Consider the following 20611-nt stretch of genomic DNA (forward strand, 5'->3'; position numbering starts at 1 on the left):
TTCTTATCACAATGAAGAGAAACATGTTTAAATTTTCCTTATTTCTGAGAAATATCTAACTTTATCTAAAGAAAACATCGTTTAGTTTAATTTATTATTAAGCCGCTTGATAACAAAACATACTTCTACATTATTCACATAAAATATATATTAGATATCTATTATTTTTTATCTTTGTTCTATATATTATCAAGTATAATAATTATAGAAACGCTTATAACAATAACATTTGTTACGCTGTGAAGATTGAAAAGCATGCACAGACTAAATAGACATATTTTTTATCTATAATTTTATTTTCACAAGTCCACAGGCGTTAGGTTCGTGCCTTTGGTGTATCTTTTCAGTGTTTTTGATTTACGTTATTTTAATGTTCCTGCATGTTTTTATAATCAGGTAGTGTCACAATTTAATTTTTAGGATTATTAATGACAGTACTAATACTATTAATATTCGTATAAAAATATTAGTTTTTATTAAGCTCTACAACTACGACGATTGCTTCATTGATTTGGAATATTGTATCTGTGTGCGATTAAATAGAGCAAACATTTAAGGTTATATTCCGAATGATAATACTGACCATAAAGCTTAGAAGTAAAAAGAAGCATCTTTGTGTATAAAAAAGAGTCGCTAAAATTGTATGAAAATTAAAGAAATTAGCCATCGAGTGAAACGATTATTGTTGACAATTTTATTTAAAATAGTTAAGAACAATCAGTACTTACTGTGATTAAAAAATATATAATTTTATCTCATTATTTCTTTAGTTTATACTTGTCATATATATGTAAAAACAATGTATTTACCTAGTACGTTTAAAAATTACCATTAATTTTCGGTAATTTAATCAACAACTATTTATAAAAGAAATCTCAATCCTAAATAACATTATAAATAGGAAAGTGAATTTGTTTGTTACACTTTCACGTCTATCTAATCGATCGACACGTTGACACATAGAGAAATACATAAGCATCTGTACCCCCGTCCCACTTGGGGCAATCTGCCGGCGAAAATACTAATATTTTATGCTATTTTTCCCTAAGCAGACTTCACTTCATCGATAACTGTTAATTTCAGGTATCACCCTACAGCTACAGTAGCTCCATTCTAGTAGTTATGATTCTTTGTTTCAAACACATTTTTGGGTGAAGCATATGCAGCCTCAGATTTGTGCATAGGCGTAAAAGACATCGGCATAGGAGCCCGGCCAGACGAGGGGCCCCACCCAGCCATTAATAATATAATTTTACTCTAACCGCCTGAGAATAGGTGTGCCTCAAATGTCAAAATGCCTAGGAGGCCATGGATCTCTAGTACTGCCCTGGCCATATGAGATACTTCTTCTTACCTTTATACTCCATATGTGGAACTAAGCAGTCCTAAAATTTTAGGTTATATTCCGAACGTATACCAATATTTTTTCAATGTCAAAAGATTTCACGCCATTAACCTTTTCATTTTCAATAATATGAAAGTTATCAATTACTTTTATCTTTAATAATGTTTTTACTTAACAATATCATCGGATAAAATTATGTTTCTATCATGCGATTATCATCTATGGCGAACATCTATCAATCTTATCGAAACTTATCAGTCACGAATTTTCACACGTTTGATATAAACGTGACAATGTCAGCCTTTCAAAATATAAAAAATTAACAACAAATACTAAAAAAAGGGACAAATATAATCTGCACAGATTAAATACTAAGCATAATAAATCTGACAGTATAATGGCGGGAAATAGTGACGTTATTTTCTTTTTAATTCTCTTTATTTGTAAAGTGAATTCTGAAAGTGTTTACGAAGGTAAGAGATTATTTGATGACAAGTTGATCCACAGAAGTGAACATGTTAAAATGCCTTTTTTGTCTGTTCGGACGGAAGATGTCGCTTTTCCAAAATATTATGAAGAAAGGGATAATATTATTACAGCTTTAAACATTATAGATAATTCTGAAGAAGGGGGTTCCGCTGAGATCGATTTGGGGGGCGTTGGACTGACATACGCTAATGTGCATTTACGAAGTGCCCTCTGGGGCGGATTTAATTTTACTGTAGAAATTTATGGTATTAATTTTAATTAAAGTACTTTTATTTGTATTGTATAATCAAATATTAAGAGTTATGAGACACATATTATTTGTTTTTATTTATATTTTAAATAATTAAGCCAAAATTGATAAGACTTATATTTGATACGAAATTGATTATGTTTTTAATGTGACAACTTTTCTACCAATACAAACAAAGATATTGTTATATTATATCTATCAAAATGTAATTGTCTTACGATCTCCATTATTTAGTCTCTGAGGAATTGTGAGGAAATAAATTGTGCTTATACAGATAGACTTAAAATCATTTAGAGCCAAAAATATAATACTTGCATCAATAAAAAAATATTTATATATGGAACATACACTTAACAATTTATATTGTTACTAAATAGCAGTATGTATTAGTATTTATAAGCATATTATAATGTACATAATTAATAAAACCTAATATGCATCATATTTTTTTTTATTATTCTTAGTAGAATGGTAGAATCTAATTAAAAACGCCTTGTATAATTTTATAGCAAATAAATTCATAAAACGTTAATTGCAAAGAAAGAAAATAAATATAATATATGTATAAATTTTAATTGTGTGAGCATAAAGAATCTATTTTATGTAACGTTTCAATTATAAATAATTTAAACAATTAAATTGTTACCAAATTTTAGCAGATGACGCGTATTGTGTTGCAAAAGTTGTGACGAAAACTTTCTGACACTTGAATTGTGTGAAGTGTCAGAAAATAAATATTAAAAATGAATAAACGAAATAGATAATGTACACTGGCCGCCAAAAAAATCGACCCACCCGTATTTTTTTACTTACAAAGTTGTTATCTTAACTATGCGACGACCTAGGTGGATTGTTTTACTTATGGGACATACATTTAACATTTTATTACCCACTTGATATTGATTTGGAGGAGTTGTAAGTGTTATTGAGGATATTTGGAATATTTTTAAAGTATTGATAAGAAAACGTTACTTTGTGCACAAAGTGCATGGTTAGTTTATTTCCAGTTCTTAACGCGGAGTCATCTCGGTTCGATGTTTATTATTGATTAAGTGTATGAAACTTTGTTGAAACAATAATTTTAATAAGTTTAAACATAAAAAATGGATACTACTGAAGCAGAAGCTGCTCAAGTCGTAGCTCTTATTCATCAGGGGTTAAGTCAGCGAAATGTGGCTAGAACACTAAAATTAAGTCGTTCAGCGGTGCGAAGAGTGTACAAACGCTACTTGGAGACTGAGGAGTATCGCAGGAGACCAGGATCTGGCAGGGGGCGTGTCACGAACCCGACCGATGACCGTTTTATTGGTTTGACGTCTTTAAGAAACCGTCATCTTTCGGCTGTTGACGTTCAAGGTAGATTCCGAGAAAGTCGTGGAGTGTCTGTGAGTGAAAATACTGTAAGAAGAAGACTTCGAGAGCAAAACTTAACCCCTCACAAGCCAGCAACAGGACCAAAACTCACAGCATCCCATCGACAAGCAAGACTACAATTTGCTAGGCAGCACGTCGATTGGACACTGGACCAATGGGAGACAGTATTGTTCAGTGATGAAAGCCGAATGTCTCTAGTAGGCTCTGATGGACGACGTAACGTCATGCGAAGGCCAGGAGAACGCTACTCTCAGTGTTGCATTCGAGAAACAGTCCGATTTGGTGGAGGCTCTACAATGTTTTGGGGAGGTATTTCTTTGACGGGACGCACAGAGCTGGTTTTTTTCCGTAATCGTGCTGTTAATGCTGAAACTTACATAACGGACATTCTGGAGCCTCATGTGATGCCTTACGCTGGATATATTGGGGATAATTTCCAACTTATGCACGACAACGCACGACCTCACGTCGCTAGAATTGTTAAAGACTATCTCAGGGAAGTCGAAATTCCAGTTATGCAGTGGCCAGCCAATAGTCCGGACTTAAACCCGATAGAGCACCTCTGGGACCAGCTAAAACGTACGGTTCGAGCACGAAATTCAATTCCAGAAACCCTGAATCAACTGGAAGCTGCCCTAACTGAAGAATGGCAACGGACCCCACAGGAAGACATTAAAAAGCTAATCAGGTCACTTAATAGGCGTATGCAGGCAGTGATTAGGTCAAGAGGAGGAAACACTCCTATTAAAGTAAGATTTAGGCACCCAAATTTAAAAACAAACGGCATAATCGTTTTGTACACAAAAAAATAAAATTGCGTAAAATTTTGTGTTTTCGTGTTTTGTCATATATTTACCTAAAAACCTATTTTTTGCGCACTATTTCTGTTTTTGTACAATCCTACAATTGCATTTTTTCATTATCACTCTTAAAAATATAAATATGTGGTAGTCTAAAACCATACGATAGCTTTTTTACAAAAAATGTAGGTGGGTCGATTTTTTTGGAGGCCAGTGTATTTATGTGTTAAGAAAATAATTTTTAGAGTGTACGGGAAAAGCCTGTCTATGTATAAAGTATATGAATCCCCCATTGCTTGGCAAATAAATCCTTTCTTTTTTGCGGAGAAGGTGAATCGGAATCGATTCCGTGAACTAAAAACGTATGTGTAACAAACAGCAAAAGTATAAAAAGATACACTTATTCATTTGGTGACAAAATATGAACGTCGTTTGGCGTGTGATAAAATAAACAATGCTGTCTTCTTCTTTCGAATGTAAAATCAATAATGGCAGAAAGAGCGAAATCAATGTTTAACTAAAGTGTCGCTACGTTTATATGTATGGCGATTAGTAAATAAAGCACATAATTACATTATCTTAGAAATGGTTAATCATTTCATTCTTTAGATACTTAATCCATCTCTTTTATTTTTCAAATGGAAGTTACAAAAGTTTATCACCCATTTCCCGAGCGCATATCGTCATGTCGCAAGAATTTTGTTACAAAATTAATATTTTTATTGGTTATTTACTCACAGAAGTATGCTCGATTTTAAAAGAAACGCATAATATCTGTATTTAATAAATATTCTGACTTGACATATAACTATCTCATATTCCATAATCGAGTATTCCAACGTATAATCTAGATAGTGTCATAAGATCAATAAAAAATATATTAAAATAATAAAAATAATTATTACTGAATCGGAATGGAATTAGGCGTATAAAGTAATTTATTTATCGCCCCGAGAAGCTGAGAACGTTTGAATGGTGAGTTTTTTATTTTTGTTTTATAGATTTCGTAAGAGCGGCTAACACCGTAGGTTGAATGAATGATTGTGTTTTTTTTTTATTGATAATAAATAAAACATTAGTTATATTTACAAAATAAGCACAATATATGTATTATCTTAAAAAAATATTAGTATTGAATAAATGAATGATTTTGTAGAAAAAAATGAAGTAATTCGTTGCTTGTGTGCTTAAAAAGTCTTACAAAATTTTAATACTAAATAAATATTTATGAATTATAAATATTATAATATTGAAGTAGTAAAATATTTACCTTAAATAGTTAAAGGTAAATATATATAAAGACGGCAAGTGTTTAAGTCTTTTGTCTTGTTTATAACAATCCATTATCTACGTTTTAATTGTCACAGAGTTATCCGGCATAGACCTCACGAGTCTAATCAATGGTATTAAGATGAAACCATAGACAATTTGGAATTTTTCAATGATATGACATATTTCTAACACAAGCTATTTGAACTCTTTAATTTTCGTCTACTATCTGCTGACATAAGACAGCTAATAAATGCAGTAAATGGGTAGTATCATTTCTACGAATGATCGTTCTAGAAGTTTCTTTGAAAAGATAACTTATTAGCAATGTCCAGTTATTTGAGATATTTGAAAAGCGACTGAGAGAGGACGGCAATACGATACTTACTAAGTTATCAATAATATATCTCTGAATCGAAATAATCCTTCTAATCTGCAGCCGCCAATACAGCCGAAAGAAGTCAAGCGCAAGACCAATTGGCATTACGTGATTTAAGAGGCACCATTACCACTGCAGACTCCAGATTGCTAATGATAATGAATATCTTAACAGAAAAATCCAACTACTGTTATGGCTTGAGCTGGATTTTTAATTTGTGGTGAGTTTTTTCAGCAATATTTACCAGCCGCTAGAGCAGCGAGAATTTTCCATATTCTTTTCAAAATAATATGACTTTATAAGTAACCTACAATACAGAAATAAGACAAGCCTGTGTGTGCTTAAATGTAAAGTAATTCAAAGAAGTGAGGATAATATAACATAAATTCGCAACGAATATGGCGTATTAACAGCTCTTTATAATTCCATTGTAAGCGGCGAGTAGAACAGCCCATTACAATAGTAAAGTTTTTCTAATGAGGACCTATCAAAGGGTGGGAGCCGGTTTAGCTTTTTGATTAGTTCAAAAGATTTAATTTGTTAAAAAAAGATACAAAAAAATCTATATTCGGATTGAATTGTTGTGTTTCTTATGTATTTAGATAAGGCTCGAGAAAAATTTAATACCAACGAAAGTATTGTTTAATGTATTTTTTTTTTATTTTTTTAATTGAAATAATATTTCTGTTTACATAGATATGACATTTCTCGCTGAGTGGCAATCAAATAAGAAATCAGTGTTGCTACTCGAGGGCCCGTTATAAGTTGGTATTGCCAACTTACGCTGAGTGGCTAGCATGTTTGTGACGACACACTATTGATACGTAAAGATGTATTTCTATGTTAATTCTATTTCTTAATTTTTTTGTTTTTCATTATTTATTGTTTTTTTTTTGTGCTAGCAGTGTGCCCATATAAATATTTTAATGACGTTTAGGGGAGGATTAGTTACACAATGCTGTGTCTTTTCTTTTCACGTGATCAATGCGATGTAAGGGATGGTTAATATTTTTTACAGTACAGTGAGAGCCTGTGAAAAATAATCCCTACCACCAACCATTTACATATGTATAAAAATAAACATTATAGTGATTAAAGCACTTCAAATTCGTTTAAAATAATAAACATTCGCTTATAACAATTATTATTATAATATAATTCCAGTAGCTATTTAAATCGAAGCACTTAAATGATAAAACAAAACACTTAATTATTGATATACATACATAAATGCCTTTTTAATTAACTGCCTCGTTGGTCTAGTGGCTTGATGTAAGGCCGCAGACCCGGAGGTCCTGGGTTCAATTCCCAGGTCGGGCTATTAAAGTTATTGGGTTTTTCTGTCTAAAAATTCTCAGTAGCAGCCCGGAGTCTGGAAGTTGAAAGTGTGTATGCTCCCGTGCCTCGGAAAGCACGTAAAGCCGTTGGTCCTGCACCTGAACTCTTTCCGGTCGTGTCTGATTGCCGTCCCATCGGATTATGAGAGTAAGGGAATAGAGAGTGCAGCTGTGTTCGCGCACACACTTGTGCACTGTAATATCTCCTGCGTAGTTGGCTAATCTCTCTTGAGATTGGCCGCCGTGGCCGAAATCGGTCTGGAGGATATTAAGATACATAAATGCGTTCTAATCAGTTCTTATAACAATAATATAACTATTTTGTTTTTCAACGTCTTTTACAAGATAGCGTTAATATATATATATAACTAGTATCTATAATATATACATATATAATGCCTTCCTGTATTTCGTTAAATCTATATTTTATAGTGATCTGTCCTTCTGATTGATTTCGGCCACGGCAACGCAGGACATGTGATCGGTCAAACACTGTCAAAATCTATTCACCTCGATCAGATATATAATCAATTCCTATATATGTATAGTAGATATATAACTGTATTTACATCACAGGAACATAAGTTGTAAAATAATTTACTTTGATCAAAATAAAAATGTAGAAAAAAATAAAATGTTTCATTGCTGGATTGAATAATACCTTCTCTTCTTTAAAGGAAAATGTTTGAAGCTCTTTCCGCCACGCAGTTCCAATGCGGGTTGGTAGATACATATGCGGCAGATTTTCATCCGGTATATTTTTACGATGTTTTAATTCTTTCAGCACAAGATTAATTATAAAAATCAAAAAATAAAAATTAAATTTGAAACTGTAAATGAATAATTAGTATCTTATTTGACATTAAATCAATTTTTTTTTTTTTTCGATATTACTTTTTTTATATAGTATAGGTTGGCGGACGAGCATATGGGCCACCTGATGGTAAGCGGTCACCAACGCCCATAGACATTGGCATTACAAGAAATGTTAACCAACGCTTACATCGCCAATGCGCCACCAACCATAGGAACTAAGATGTTATATCCCTTGTGCCTGTAATTACACTGGCTCACTTACCCTTCAAACCGGAACACAACAATAACTAGTACTGCTGTTTTGCGGTTGAATATCTGATGAATAGGTGGTACCTACCCAGACGGGTTTGCACAAAGCCCTAACACCAGTGAATCTACTTAAATCTTCTACTTATCACACATATAATAAAACAAATTCCTCCTCTGTCTGAAAACAGAAAAATCATGCCGACTGAGACCTCTACTGGCGTGCGCCTATTGAGTTATATAAGTCAGTAAATATTGCGGCGTCGGGATGGGTAGCTCGTATATAATTAAAAATATATTCATTATTATGATATAAAATACAAATTATTATACAGACTTACCTAATAATACTTCAAATTTAAACGATAGCTGAGTGTAATCGTATCTTTATAATTACGTCACTATTCTTTTTAATTATTATCAGATAAGAGCATAAATATTATCGTTACTCGATATATTATTCTGTTTCTGTAATTAATTATGTGATTATTAGCACTCATTAATATCATTATGTCTGTAATGTTAATAATCAGGTCTGTTTTAAATATTCCATAAAAGTGATACAAAACGAACGCATGAAAAATAAGTTTATTATGAAAAGAGGTTATTATGAAAAAGATAATATTTCTTTTTTATTTTTTTCGTGTGTGCTTGTCCAGTCAGCCAGTGACGGATTTGAAAGAGGACGTTTCATATTTATCGGAGATAAAAGATGACGAAATTGATTTTATTAGTGGTGGTGAATTAATGAGTAGCTCGTTGTTTAAGACTGTACAAAAGTATTACTGTCGAGCAGAGATCGAGAGAGGTAAGTAAAATACTATTATATAAAGACTTCAGTTAATGTTATTTTGATAGAGCAAATTTTTTTATGTGTCGTTTATCTGGTAACGGTCTAAACCTGCCTAATAATATATACATTTATTTTCAATACATATCTTATGTTAGTTTTTTTGCTATTTCAAAAAACTCCCTAACAGTTTAAAGCTTTGAAAAATAACCGAATTATTTTATATATATATATATATATATATATATATATATATATATATACATATATATTATTTTTAAATATATAGAAATGAAGTTTTCTTCGTAAATATTTTAATGTTAGTTGTTTGTTCCATTAATATAACATACCAAATAGTTTAATACATAGTATAATATGTATATTTAAAATACACAACTCTAAGCGAAAGTTATAAAACAATAAATAAAAAATATTACCAAGTTAATTAAATATAAATAATATTATAGTAATAATTTTCCTTTTCGATAATTAAACAAAGTAATTCAATAATTTTTTTTTAATGAAATAGGTAGTAATTACATACATCGCTGATACGCCAACTTTGGAAACTAAGATGCTATGTCCCTTGTTCCTGTATATAAAGTAATATAAGTAATGCTGTTTAGAGGTAGAATATATGATGAGTGAGTTGCCCAGATGGACTTGCACAAAGCCTTACCACCAAGCTTATCATCATTAATTAGGTTATAAAATTAATAGAAAATAAATATGAAAAAAAGTTATTCGTAAATGATGATAATTATTTACAGAATCAGACCTTCTACTATTCGGAACGAGGGCCTGGACTTTTCCCGCGCAGGACGTCACACTCACCCTGAGTTACCCTTCGGAAAATGTTAGTATAAATTTTAATTTTACTTTAATTATTATATTCTTTTTTAATTCTTCAAATATATCATTATTTTCCAAGCTTAATTAACTATAACCTTTATACAAATAACACAAGACCGAATCTACGTGTATATTAACTGTTAAAATTATATTTTGTTAATTAAGGTAATATATTAAGTTTTATTATAGACGAGGTGAAGTTTCCAAGTTAAAAAGTTAAGGAATGATTATTTTAGGATATTAATTTTTATTAAGTAAGCGTTCGCTGTGATGGTTCTTTTTTAATTATTTTAACCGAAAAAGGAAACAGCTACATAATAGATAGATAGAGAGTATATATTGGAAATCCAGCGTATTTGTGACAAGCTGTGCTTTCACCGGGCTTATATTAATTACATATATTATTGTATACTAGTTTTCGCTAAGATGGGGGGACAGGTGGAAGGAATGTAAATGGAATATAAATCTTGTAAAGTTCTCACAGTGCGTCAACTGTATATACTGCAAACAATTCTTCGGAAGCATAAAAATATTCCCTATAATACTAAGTTTGTATCTAACAACGCAAAAGTGATAGAGTTTGCCGGATCATTCAATTTAAATCAGCGATCGCAAGTCACCAATACAATTATTTGAGCTCAATTTTATATAACAATATTTTTTCACTTACGACTTACCAGTGTAAAATTCAAATGACCAACTGGCTTCTCGATTTGGGCTATGATGAGACTGAATCATTACTAAAACAATCAATATAACATTGACCTAACCTATTTTTCCTTCCTAGCCCATCCCTTCCTTATAGTATATATATTTAGATGTATATATTTATATATTATATTTTGTTAAATTAAATGATATTTGATTGTTATGTTTATAATGAACAAATAATAAATAAATGTGCTGTGGAATTGGAGGGCGTTAGTAGCGACGACATAGTATTATATTATTGTAGTTACTATCGTATATATTGTTTAAGATATATATTTATTATAGATATAATAAATAAATAAAAATTAAAAAAAAATGTAAAAAAAATGCTACGCCAATGTCCTTCCTCGGGGTTCTTACCTTTTACCAAAATAGGTTTTTTATTAAGTAAGCATTTTATCAAAATCGGTTCAGTGGTTTAGTCGTGTAAATGTAACAGACAAACATACACGCAGAGTAACTTCCGCGTTTATAATATTAGTATATAGAACCCCTTTTTCATAGACTTTACCTGATTAGTTGATGTTTATGATTACTGTTTCGTTGCTAAGAGCAATAGCGTGAAGTTAACACCATTCTTAATAAACAGACTATCTAGTACAAAAATATTTACTACAATTGGACTAGATATTCAGGCTCAAGTTACCGACGCATAATCAAATGTAATACGATAATAATACATATATAAATGTAATACGATGATAATACGACAATGCTGCCATTCTGTGATTTCAAAACATATTAAGTAGGTCCTAAGATCCTGCGATTGATTTTATTGCATATTATTTTATTTTATTATCTGAATTGCTGAATATTACCTCGTCTGTTTTGAATGTTTAACTGTTATTATTATTTATCTGTGTATTTTGAGGTTAACTGTATTCTTACTATTAAATGTCAAGGCTGTATAGTAGAATACCTTTGCCTTTTTGAAAATGTAATAATTTATTAAGTATAAAAAACTAAGAAATGGTCTTTAGTTAGATGATGCACACTGCACATATTGTTTCTTAATAATTAAATTTCACATTTTAGCACAGATACGATGCGACCGAGGATTTCGGGTACATCCTAACAAAACTCAAAGTGATTGTGCGACACGATGGAGTATCTAGCAGAGGTTATATTACTGACGGTGGAATGTTGCAGGTACGTCATATTCAACTCAATACTAACTCACTTACTCAAATTTGCAAGTTCATCACTTCGCATAATGTAAATTAATTTTCAGTATCTTTTTTGGTGTATCTGGTAAAATTTTAAACCTTAAATCTAGGCTATTAAATTGTTTATACATACGTATAAGTAAACATGTTTCCATTTATAGTTTAAGATAAAGTTAATCTAACAAGCAGAAAACGAGCCATAGATAATTAATAGAGGCTAGTATAAAATGAAATTTAAAATGGATTAATTTTGGACTTATATTGGCAGTACTCAATTTATAGCGATGCTTACTAGATTCTCAAATCAGAGCCTAGATTATTGAGTCTCTTTGACTCCTTAACAATTTCCTTATCTGACAGCCACATATGACTCAAAGTTATTGTTTGGACAGGAAAGTTGTACAATAAAAAGATTGTCTGTTTTTTATGGTGAGACCATCTATAAAATTCAAAATGAAGGACTTTGTGCACTTTCAAATGATGAAATTCTGCTTTTTAATTTTAATCGAAATATACTAAGGGTAAAACATCAAGATCGAATTTGTGTACGATATTTCTTGAAACGGCACTTGACGTAGTAATTGACGCAAATGAGAAGCGAATCTATTTCATAATATTTGCACAAACGTATCAACAACGCAAATGACGGAAACGCGTTTTTGTCTACTTTTTAGTTAAACTTCAAAAGACTCAAATAAGGCAAACGGTTTGAATATAAAAAAAATATATTTTGATATATTTAGTACACGCGGCACTCCATATGTGGATGACGTTTTCGTAATATTTTCAATACATCGATTGAGCTATGTATGTTTTTTAACGGACTATGACTAGATTTTTTAATTTAAAGTTTAAATTATGTTATATTTTAATATGGCACTTCTGGCACGGGACCTGAAAGACCACGGGAGCTTAAAAGAAGTCACCTGACGGTAAACTTCAAATCTATCTTTTTTAAGTAAATAAACTTTATCATTATGATTATTACGGGTACAAACACTGATTTATCTCTTTCTGTCATTATCGATTTAACGTTTGAAAGAAGAAACGGCATTGTTTAATGAGCACCACTAGCACCATTTATAAGTATGGCCGTTAATGTTTAATTAAACTAAACCAAAGTTTAATTTAATCATATTGCTGTGCGAACACGCTGGTGAAAGTGAAGTGCTTTGAATGAGTTTATTTATTAAAATATATATATATATATATATATATATATATATATATATATATATATATATATATATATATATATAGCGTTCGAGTAAAACCTTTCAGTTGCATAGTATCTGACTGTGAAGACTGTGTTGCTAGAGCTAATATATATAATATTATGACAAGCCGGTTGGCGTGGTTGGTGAATGCTTGCCTTTCACGCCGAAGATTGTGGGTTCGATTCCCACCTAGGACAGATTTTTGTGTGCATGAACATGTCTGTTTGTCCTGAGTCTGGGTGTAATTATCTATATAAGTATGTATCTACAAAGGAAAAATAGTATATGTAGTATATCAGTTGTCTGGTTTCCATAGCACAAGCTCTGCTTAATTTGGGATCAGATATCCGTTTGTGAATAATGTCCCAGGCTATTATTATTATTATTATATAATATTATATTACAGATAATTTATTTATTTATTTTTCAGAGTCACATAAGCATGAAGTTTGTGTTCAGCAATATCACAAGTGTGACGTATCAATTCTATCTGCACGGAGTGCAAAAAAACTTAGCGAACTATACCGACAACTACACGTCATTATTTAATTTATGTTAATAAATATATTCAAACTGTCATACTTTGTTCCTATTCATCTAAGACAAGTTCGAAGTGAAATATATAATAATTAAAACATACATATGACACCCCTTAAAACATTTAACATTAAATGCGTGCTTTATACAACTTGATATATAAGGAGCTTTTAAAAGTAAAGCCTTAAATTATTATTATTTTTAAATTATAATCAAATTATTTTTAAGTCAGGTAGAATCGGTGCGCAAGCGAAGACACATTTTGTTCCCGACACGGGACACCGTCACTGGAGTCCGTAGTTGTTGTGTTCGGAAGCGACAATCGGACAGTCGTCGGTGGCTTCTTCTGGTCACTGGTAACGATTCGTTGCTTCTTTTCCGTCAGTTTCACGATGGTTGTCGATGATACTATGATGATATGATTGTACTGGTGGTAGAGCTTTGTGCAAGCTCGTCTGGGTAGATACCACCCACTCATCAGATATTCTACCGCAAAACAGCAGTACTTATTATTATTGTGTTCCGGTTTGAAGGATGAGTGAGCCAGTGTAATTACAGGCACAAGGGACATAAAATCTTAGTCCCAAGGTTGGTGGCGCATTGGCTATGTAAGCGATGGTTGACATTTCTTACAATGCCAATGTCTAAGGGCGTTTGGTGACTTACCATCAGGTGGCCCATATGCTCGTCCGTCTTCCTATTTTATAAAAAAAAAAAAAAATGAAGAAACACCACTCCCGCTTGTGTTGATTATTCTATTCGCTTTTAGTTATTACGAATACTTTTTGTTTGACGATCGATATGTTTCAAGCGGAAGCTACTGGACACAAAAAGTGTCTACGCTGCGCACTTATGGTTGATTTCATATTGATTGTATGAAAATAAAATATTCAAAGGTAGCTTGTATCAGGTACAAGACTCTAAAGTCCCTATGTTTACGCAACGCCTTATAAGCACGTTTGAATTACCATGTTACGGGAAGCTTCCATTAAATTATTAAGCTATTTAAAACTTTATGTATTTTTTTTTATAGAATAGGAAAGCGGACGAGCATATGAGCCACTTGATGGTAAGTGGTCACCAACGCCCATAGACATTGGCATTGTAAGACATGTTAACCATCGCTTACATCACCAATGCGCCGCCAACCTCGGGAACTAAGATGTTATATCCCTTGTGCCTGTTATTACACTGGCTCACTCACCCTTCAAACCGGAACACAACAATACCAAGTACTGCTGTTTTGCGGTAGAACATCTGATGAGTGGGTGGTACCTACCCAGACGAGCTTGCACAAAGCTCTACCACCAGTAAAGTTTAATGTTATATGAAATCGGAATGTAACTATTTACATATTTTTATGACTAACAGTATACAAATGTTTATTTACTTAATAACATTAATTGAAGTATGTAATGAAATATCTCCGTTCCCTCACTCTTATAATCCGATGGGACGGAAAATCCGACCGGAAAAGATCAGGAGCAGGACCTATATGCTTTTCGAGGCACGGGATCGTACACACTTCCAACTTCCAAACTCCGGGCTACTAATGAGAATTTTTCGACAGAAAAATCCAATAACTTTTTATTGGCCCCACCAGGGGTTCGGACCCAGGACGTCAGGATCTGCGACCTTTTCTACCCACTAGACCAATGAGCAACTAGAACAACAAGTCTTTATAAACCAAACAACGGTATATTTAACTAAAATATATTCAGATTAAAAAAAAAAAAAAAATTGACATAACTTAGATTTGAAAGATAAAAAATATACTAGTAAGAAATGTTTATGTAAATTACAAAGACTTTATTTTACAGAAATATTTAATGAAAAATTAAATTATCGACGAAACGAGCTCACTGGTTATTTATATGACGATGTCCCCCTAGCCTATTTCTAACCTAAACAACTGCACACTTAATATTATGTGGCAAAAGTGTGTGCTTGCGCACATGTGTAATCTGTCTTTATTGGTCATATCATGGGACGGCAGTTCGAAAAAATCTTACCAGATGCAGACTAAAGCTGTCTATTTCTAAAGTCGAACTCAAACTCTACCGTCTTGGCATGCTCAATAAGCTAGACACTATTGTGACGTTCTTTTCTTTTTTTTAAATATTTTTTGCAAAGGTCTTCGTCTTCCTTTTGACTGAAGAAAAAAAAATCGTATTATTTGTTTTTAATCTGTTTAAAATAATTAAAGATTATCCATCAAATATATAAAACATATTTAAAGAAATAACGTTGTTATCTAAATCTTAAATATATATTTTGACCGTTATCAGTGATGAATGTTATTAAGTATTTAAAAAAATGAATTAAAAATGTTATATAAAGATTCTAATAATTCATACATTCGTGTTTATTACATAGCGCCACCTGAGCGCTAGTCTAGACGTGTAATAAAACCTAAGTACAACATTACTGGTCGATACTACTTTCGGGGGATTACTCGAAAATGTTTGCACCTGCCTTATAATTAATTAGCGGGAGAGCGTCGGAAGATTTGGCGGTTTAGCTTTTTTGAGATATTTTTTTTTAAATTTCTTTAGACGCCACGCCACAGTTAACTTAAAACAAATTAAATTTGACAAACTAATATGTATTTTATTTTGGACAGTATCATTGCTGTGACGTGTTCTAAGCTAGGCTATTTTTTATCTTAATCCTCATCGCTGCTAGAATTCCGTTTGGATTGTACAAATAAGAATAATATTTCATTTATTTGCATCAAACATGGTGAGTAAAATAAAAATAAATTGTGTGTCCAAGCTCGTTTTACCGAAATCGCGTGCAAATATGAATTAATGCAGAAAAAATAGATAATACTATACAATATAGAATTAAAAATTTAATGAAATATTAGTAATTTATGTCAAAGTGTTAATCTAGAAACTTTAAATTTATTTTTTTTTTAAATTCAAACACATTGTTCTCTAATATGTCAAACACATGCCGCACATTTTAATCCGACGCATGCAGGTTTCCTCGCGATGATAACACAGTAACAGCATGTGAATGTCCCACTGCTGGGCTACAGCCCCCTCTCCCTTTTTGAGGAGATGGTTTGGAGATTATTTCACCACGCTGCTCCAATGCGGGCCTGGTGGAATACACATATAGCAAAATTTTAGTGAAACTAGACACATGCAGATTTCCTCACGATGTTTTCCTTCACCGTCAAGCACGAGATGAATTTTAATCACAAATTAAGCAAATGAAAATTCAGCGGTGCTTGCCCGGGTTTGATACCACGATCATCGGTTAAGATTCACGCGTTCTTGCCACTGAGCCATCTCGGCTTACAGATACAATATAAACAAAAAATAATAATATAATAAATACAATCTATGTTATTTGAACTCAGGTTTTTAGTTAAAATTCACGAGTTTTAATTACTGCTATTACAGTTCAAAATCACTATCCTTTGAACTGGGAAACTTGTATCTTGGAGATCGTACTGTGGTATAGCTATACAACGCTTCGCTTAGACTTAGTCATCATGATGAATGAATACAGATCGATGTCAATACCACAGACAAAACACAAAACGTAAAGCGTTCATATATGACTCAACGGTTCATTCTAGACAGCACAGTATATTTTTTTTTTATTAAGTGCACAGACAATAGAGATGCAGTTGATTTTTTTTTTTTTTTGTTTTAGTAAGGCACGGAAAACTTACTATATACTAGGTACAAATAATTACTAAAACAAACAGTTTAGTTTCAACTAAATTAATAACACAAGTGAAATAATGAAAACAAAAAATTATGACTGTAGTAAAAAAAATACTGTAGCATAAAAAACGATACATGAACCTTTGCAAATAAATATATTCGAATTATATCAAACGTACGAAACCTTTGTGTTTTTACAAATTCTGGCAATACGAGAATTTATTAAATATTTTCTCGCAAATATTTGTAAGCCGCGAACTATTTATTTTGCTATTAAGCTGCAGCACAGTAACTCAAATTTGAGTTTGTTTAAGCCAGCTCCGAGCTGAGCTATACCGTAAACTCATAGTTAAATTTAAATATATATTTAGTTTCTTATCATTGATTTTCATGAAGACCTTCATCGCTCATATTGAAAAAAAAAGTGAACTGTCAGAGAGATAAAACATATGTTATACATATGTATGTTTCATTGTTTGATGTTTAAATATCAGTTTATACTTGGACAGATTTAGAACGGATTTTGATGTTGATTTTAAATAGAGTTGATTTACACATTTTTTTTATGTTATAGGCAGGCGGTAAGTGGTCACCACCGCCAATAGATTTTGACGAGGTAAGAAATAATAACCATTCCTTACCTCGCCAATGGGCCACCAACCTTGGGAATTGAGATGTTATGCCCCTCGTGCCTGTAGTTACACTGACTCACTCACCCTTCAAACCGGAACGCAATAATACTAAGTATTGCTGCTTAGCGGCATAATATTTGATGAGTGGGTGGTACCCATCCAGACGGGCTTGCACATAGCCCTACCACCAGTACATTAAATCAGTTCACATTCACTACAATTAATATAAAACAGTAACTATTGCGTTTCTTACCAACATCATCATCATCGGCATGTGTCAGTCCACTGCTGGACATAGGCCTTTTTCATGGCGTGCCCCCGAATTCGATCATAAGCTCTCCTTCTCCAACAACTTTTTTTTATCACCGGAAACACGCGTTACGCGTTTCCCACACGGGAAAAGTGGGGACTATATGTGGCGGTGTCCAAGGCGCCGAGTGCGCCCCGAACATCGGAATACCCACTAATAACCAGCGGTACCCCTTCCGTCTTAGCGAGGAGCGCCACGGGATCGCTTTCGCCTGCTACCGTAAATCCTTCTCCAATCCCTGTCCAACCTTCTTAAAGAGCAATTTTGCCCTTGTAACGATTTGGTAAATCAATATTCCTTCTTACTATATAAGTCAGCAGAAGTAACCTCTTTCTAATTGTATCCACCTTACCAGTGGACTTTGATTAACGACTTCGCAATGAATGACTATCTTCGAAATAATTGCGCCTTCCTTTAAGCACATAGCAAACATACACTAAGCATTATACACTAATAAAACTAGTATCATTCATATATAATTGTGAATTTATAAAATATATAACCGTAACCGTAACAGCCTGTGAATGTCCCACTGCTGGGCTAAAGGCCTCCTCTCCTCTTTTTGAGGAGAAGGTTTGGAGCTTATTCCACCACGCTGCTCCAATGCGGGTTGGTAGAATTCACATGTGGCAGAACTTCAGTGAAATTAGACACATGCAGGTTTCCTCACGATGTTTTCCTTCACCGTAAAGCACGAGATGAATTATAATCACAAATTAAGCACATGAAAATTCAGTGGTGCTTGCCCGGGTTTGAACCCACGATCATCGGTTAAGATTCACGCGTTCTTACCACAGGGCCATCTCGGCCCTGTGGTAAGAACTGTTTTTATATAAATTTATAAAAAATTAAGTAAAATTTTATAAGTTACTATAAAATAACTGTAACGTCTTGTTATAATTTAGCGACATATAAGAAATATTTAAATATAAGTGTTTAATTGAATATTATGTACCCAAAAATAAAATTGTCATGTCATCTTATAAATGATTTTTGAGTTTCATTTAAGTGAATAATTATATAATCTAAATATCTAAGTGAAAAAGTATATAGTCTAGGCAAGTCAGTTTGAGTTTTCACGTGTGTGTGTCATTTAGTATTTGCCGATGACGGAAGACATCGTGTGGCAACCTGCATGTGTCTGATAAAAATCTACCACTTGTGTATCCACCAACGAGTATTTTTTTTTTTATAGAATAGGAAGGCGGACGAGCATATGGGCCACCTGATGGTAAGTGGTCACCAACGCTCTTAGACATTAGCATTGTAAGAAATGTCAACCATCGCTTACATATCCAATGCGCCACCAACCTTGGGAACTAAGATTTTATGTCCCTTGTGCCTGTAATTACACTGGCTCACTCACCCTTCAAACCGGAACACAACAATATCAAGTATTGCTGTTTTGCGGTAGAATATCTGATGAGTGGGTGGTACCTACCCAGACGAGCTTGCACAAAGCCCTACCACCAGTAAAGTATTTAAGCAGCGTAGTGGTTTAATCTTCAAGCCTTTAAACTGCCTCGTTTAGCCATGTTAAAGTTGTTTTCTACCAGAAGTACTTCATACCTCTTTTTTAATTTCGTCGCTACGTACACAATGTACATTACAGTATGTCTTATTCTATGACCGTTTAAAAGAGATCACTAATTTATCGAGAACACCGTCTTCTAAGTCTTATGTACATATAATTGATATTTGAGTAAAGCAACTAGCTACCGTACCAGGGTTGTATTGCCTGATTGGTGTAATACAGATTCTGATATCATGATTTGAAATCCCGGGTCGTTGCTTTGGCAAGAACTTCCGATGAAAGCCATGAGATGTCTCCCGATCTGATCGTGTTGGATTGACATCCCATGTATCGGAATCCAGTGAAGGATTAGAGATTATACGTGTGTATGTGCATACATTTGTACAGTATAATATCAGAAAATAAATAATAGATGTAATATTATACTAATTAAATACTCACAACCAACTCCCATTAGTCCAAGGCTCCCGTCTCCTCCTCTTTGTGTTTTCAGCGGACAGTATCCAAACCAGCGCGGCGAGCAGTACCAAAAATCGGAACACTGTATTTGACGCCATATTGTGTCTTTGTCACAAATCAACTTCACATTCTAATTTTTATTCATCACATTTCTTCAACGAAAATAATATCATTTTTTCAACACTAATAATGAATAAGTTTTTATTGTTTTTTTTATATTTGTATAATGGTAACGGTTAAAATATTTTAATTATACAAATTAGCTAGCTTCAAACCTTAAAACAAGACGTTTAGCTCTAAGCGATCTTAATTACTTTAAGGCTTAAAGATTCATTGACCTGAACAATATTATTTATTTTTATACGAACGGGGTCATTGAATCATAATTTGTCGATCATTAAATATAATTAATAGT

At 32.7% G+C, this 20611-nt stretch overlaps 2 protein-coding genes across 3 annotated transcripts in view; one reads left to right on the forward strand and one right to left on the reverse strand.

Moving 5' to 3' along the window:
* The window catches only part of LOC126777680 (protein Wnt-5b-like), a 54861-nt gene extending 34514 nt beyond the window's left edge, over positions 1–20347 (reverse strand). For both annotated transcript variants that reach the window (XM_050500811.1, XM_050500810.1), the window contains exon 1: positions 20179–20347. In XM_050500811.1, coding sequence (XP_050356768.1) covers positions 20179–20294 — 116 coding nt within the window. In that variant the 5' untranslated portion in view covers positions 20295–20347. The remainder of the gene's footprint in view (positions 1–20178) is intronic.
* Positions 8766–13620, forward strand: LOC126777707 (uncharacterized). The gene is made up of 4 exons (XM_050500859.1): positions 8766–9113; positions 9866–9951; positions 11694–11807; positions 13472–13620. Exons 1-4 carry the CDS (start codon positions 8915–8917, stop codon positions 13598–13600), a joined length of 528 nt encoding a protein of 175 aa, XP_050356816.1. The 5' UTR covers positions 8766–8914; the 3' UTR covers positions 13601–13620.
* Positions 20348–20611: the final 264 nt, after the last annotated feature.

This window comes from Nymphalis io, chromosome 23 (assembly GCF_905147045.1).
Source record: "Nymphalis io chromosome 23, ilAglIoxx1.1, whole genome shotgun sequence".
Lineage (NCBI taxonomy): Eukaryota > Metazoa > Arthropoda > Insecta > Lepidoptera > Nymphalidae > Nymphalis > Nymphalis io.

Excerpts from the sequence above, each read along its gene's own strand:
- LOC126777707 (XM_050500859.1), top strand. The coding sequence starts at position 8,915 with ATGAAAAAGATAATATTTCTTTTTTATTTTTTTCGTGTGTGCTTGTCC. Across the intron at positions 9,114-9,865 it reads TCGAGCAGAGATCGAGAGAG|AATCAGACCTTCTACTATTC; the intron begins GTAAGTAAAATA and ends AATTATTTACAG. Across the intron at positions 11,808-13,471 it reads CTGACGGTGGAATGTTGCAG|AGTCACATAAGCATGAAGTT; the intron begins GTACGTCATATT and ends TTTATTTTTCAG.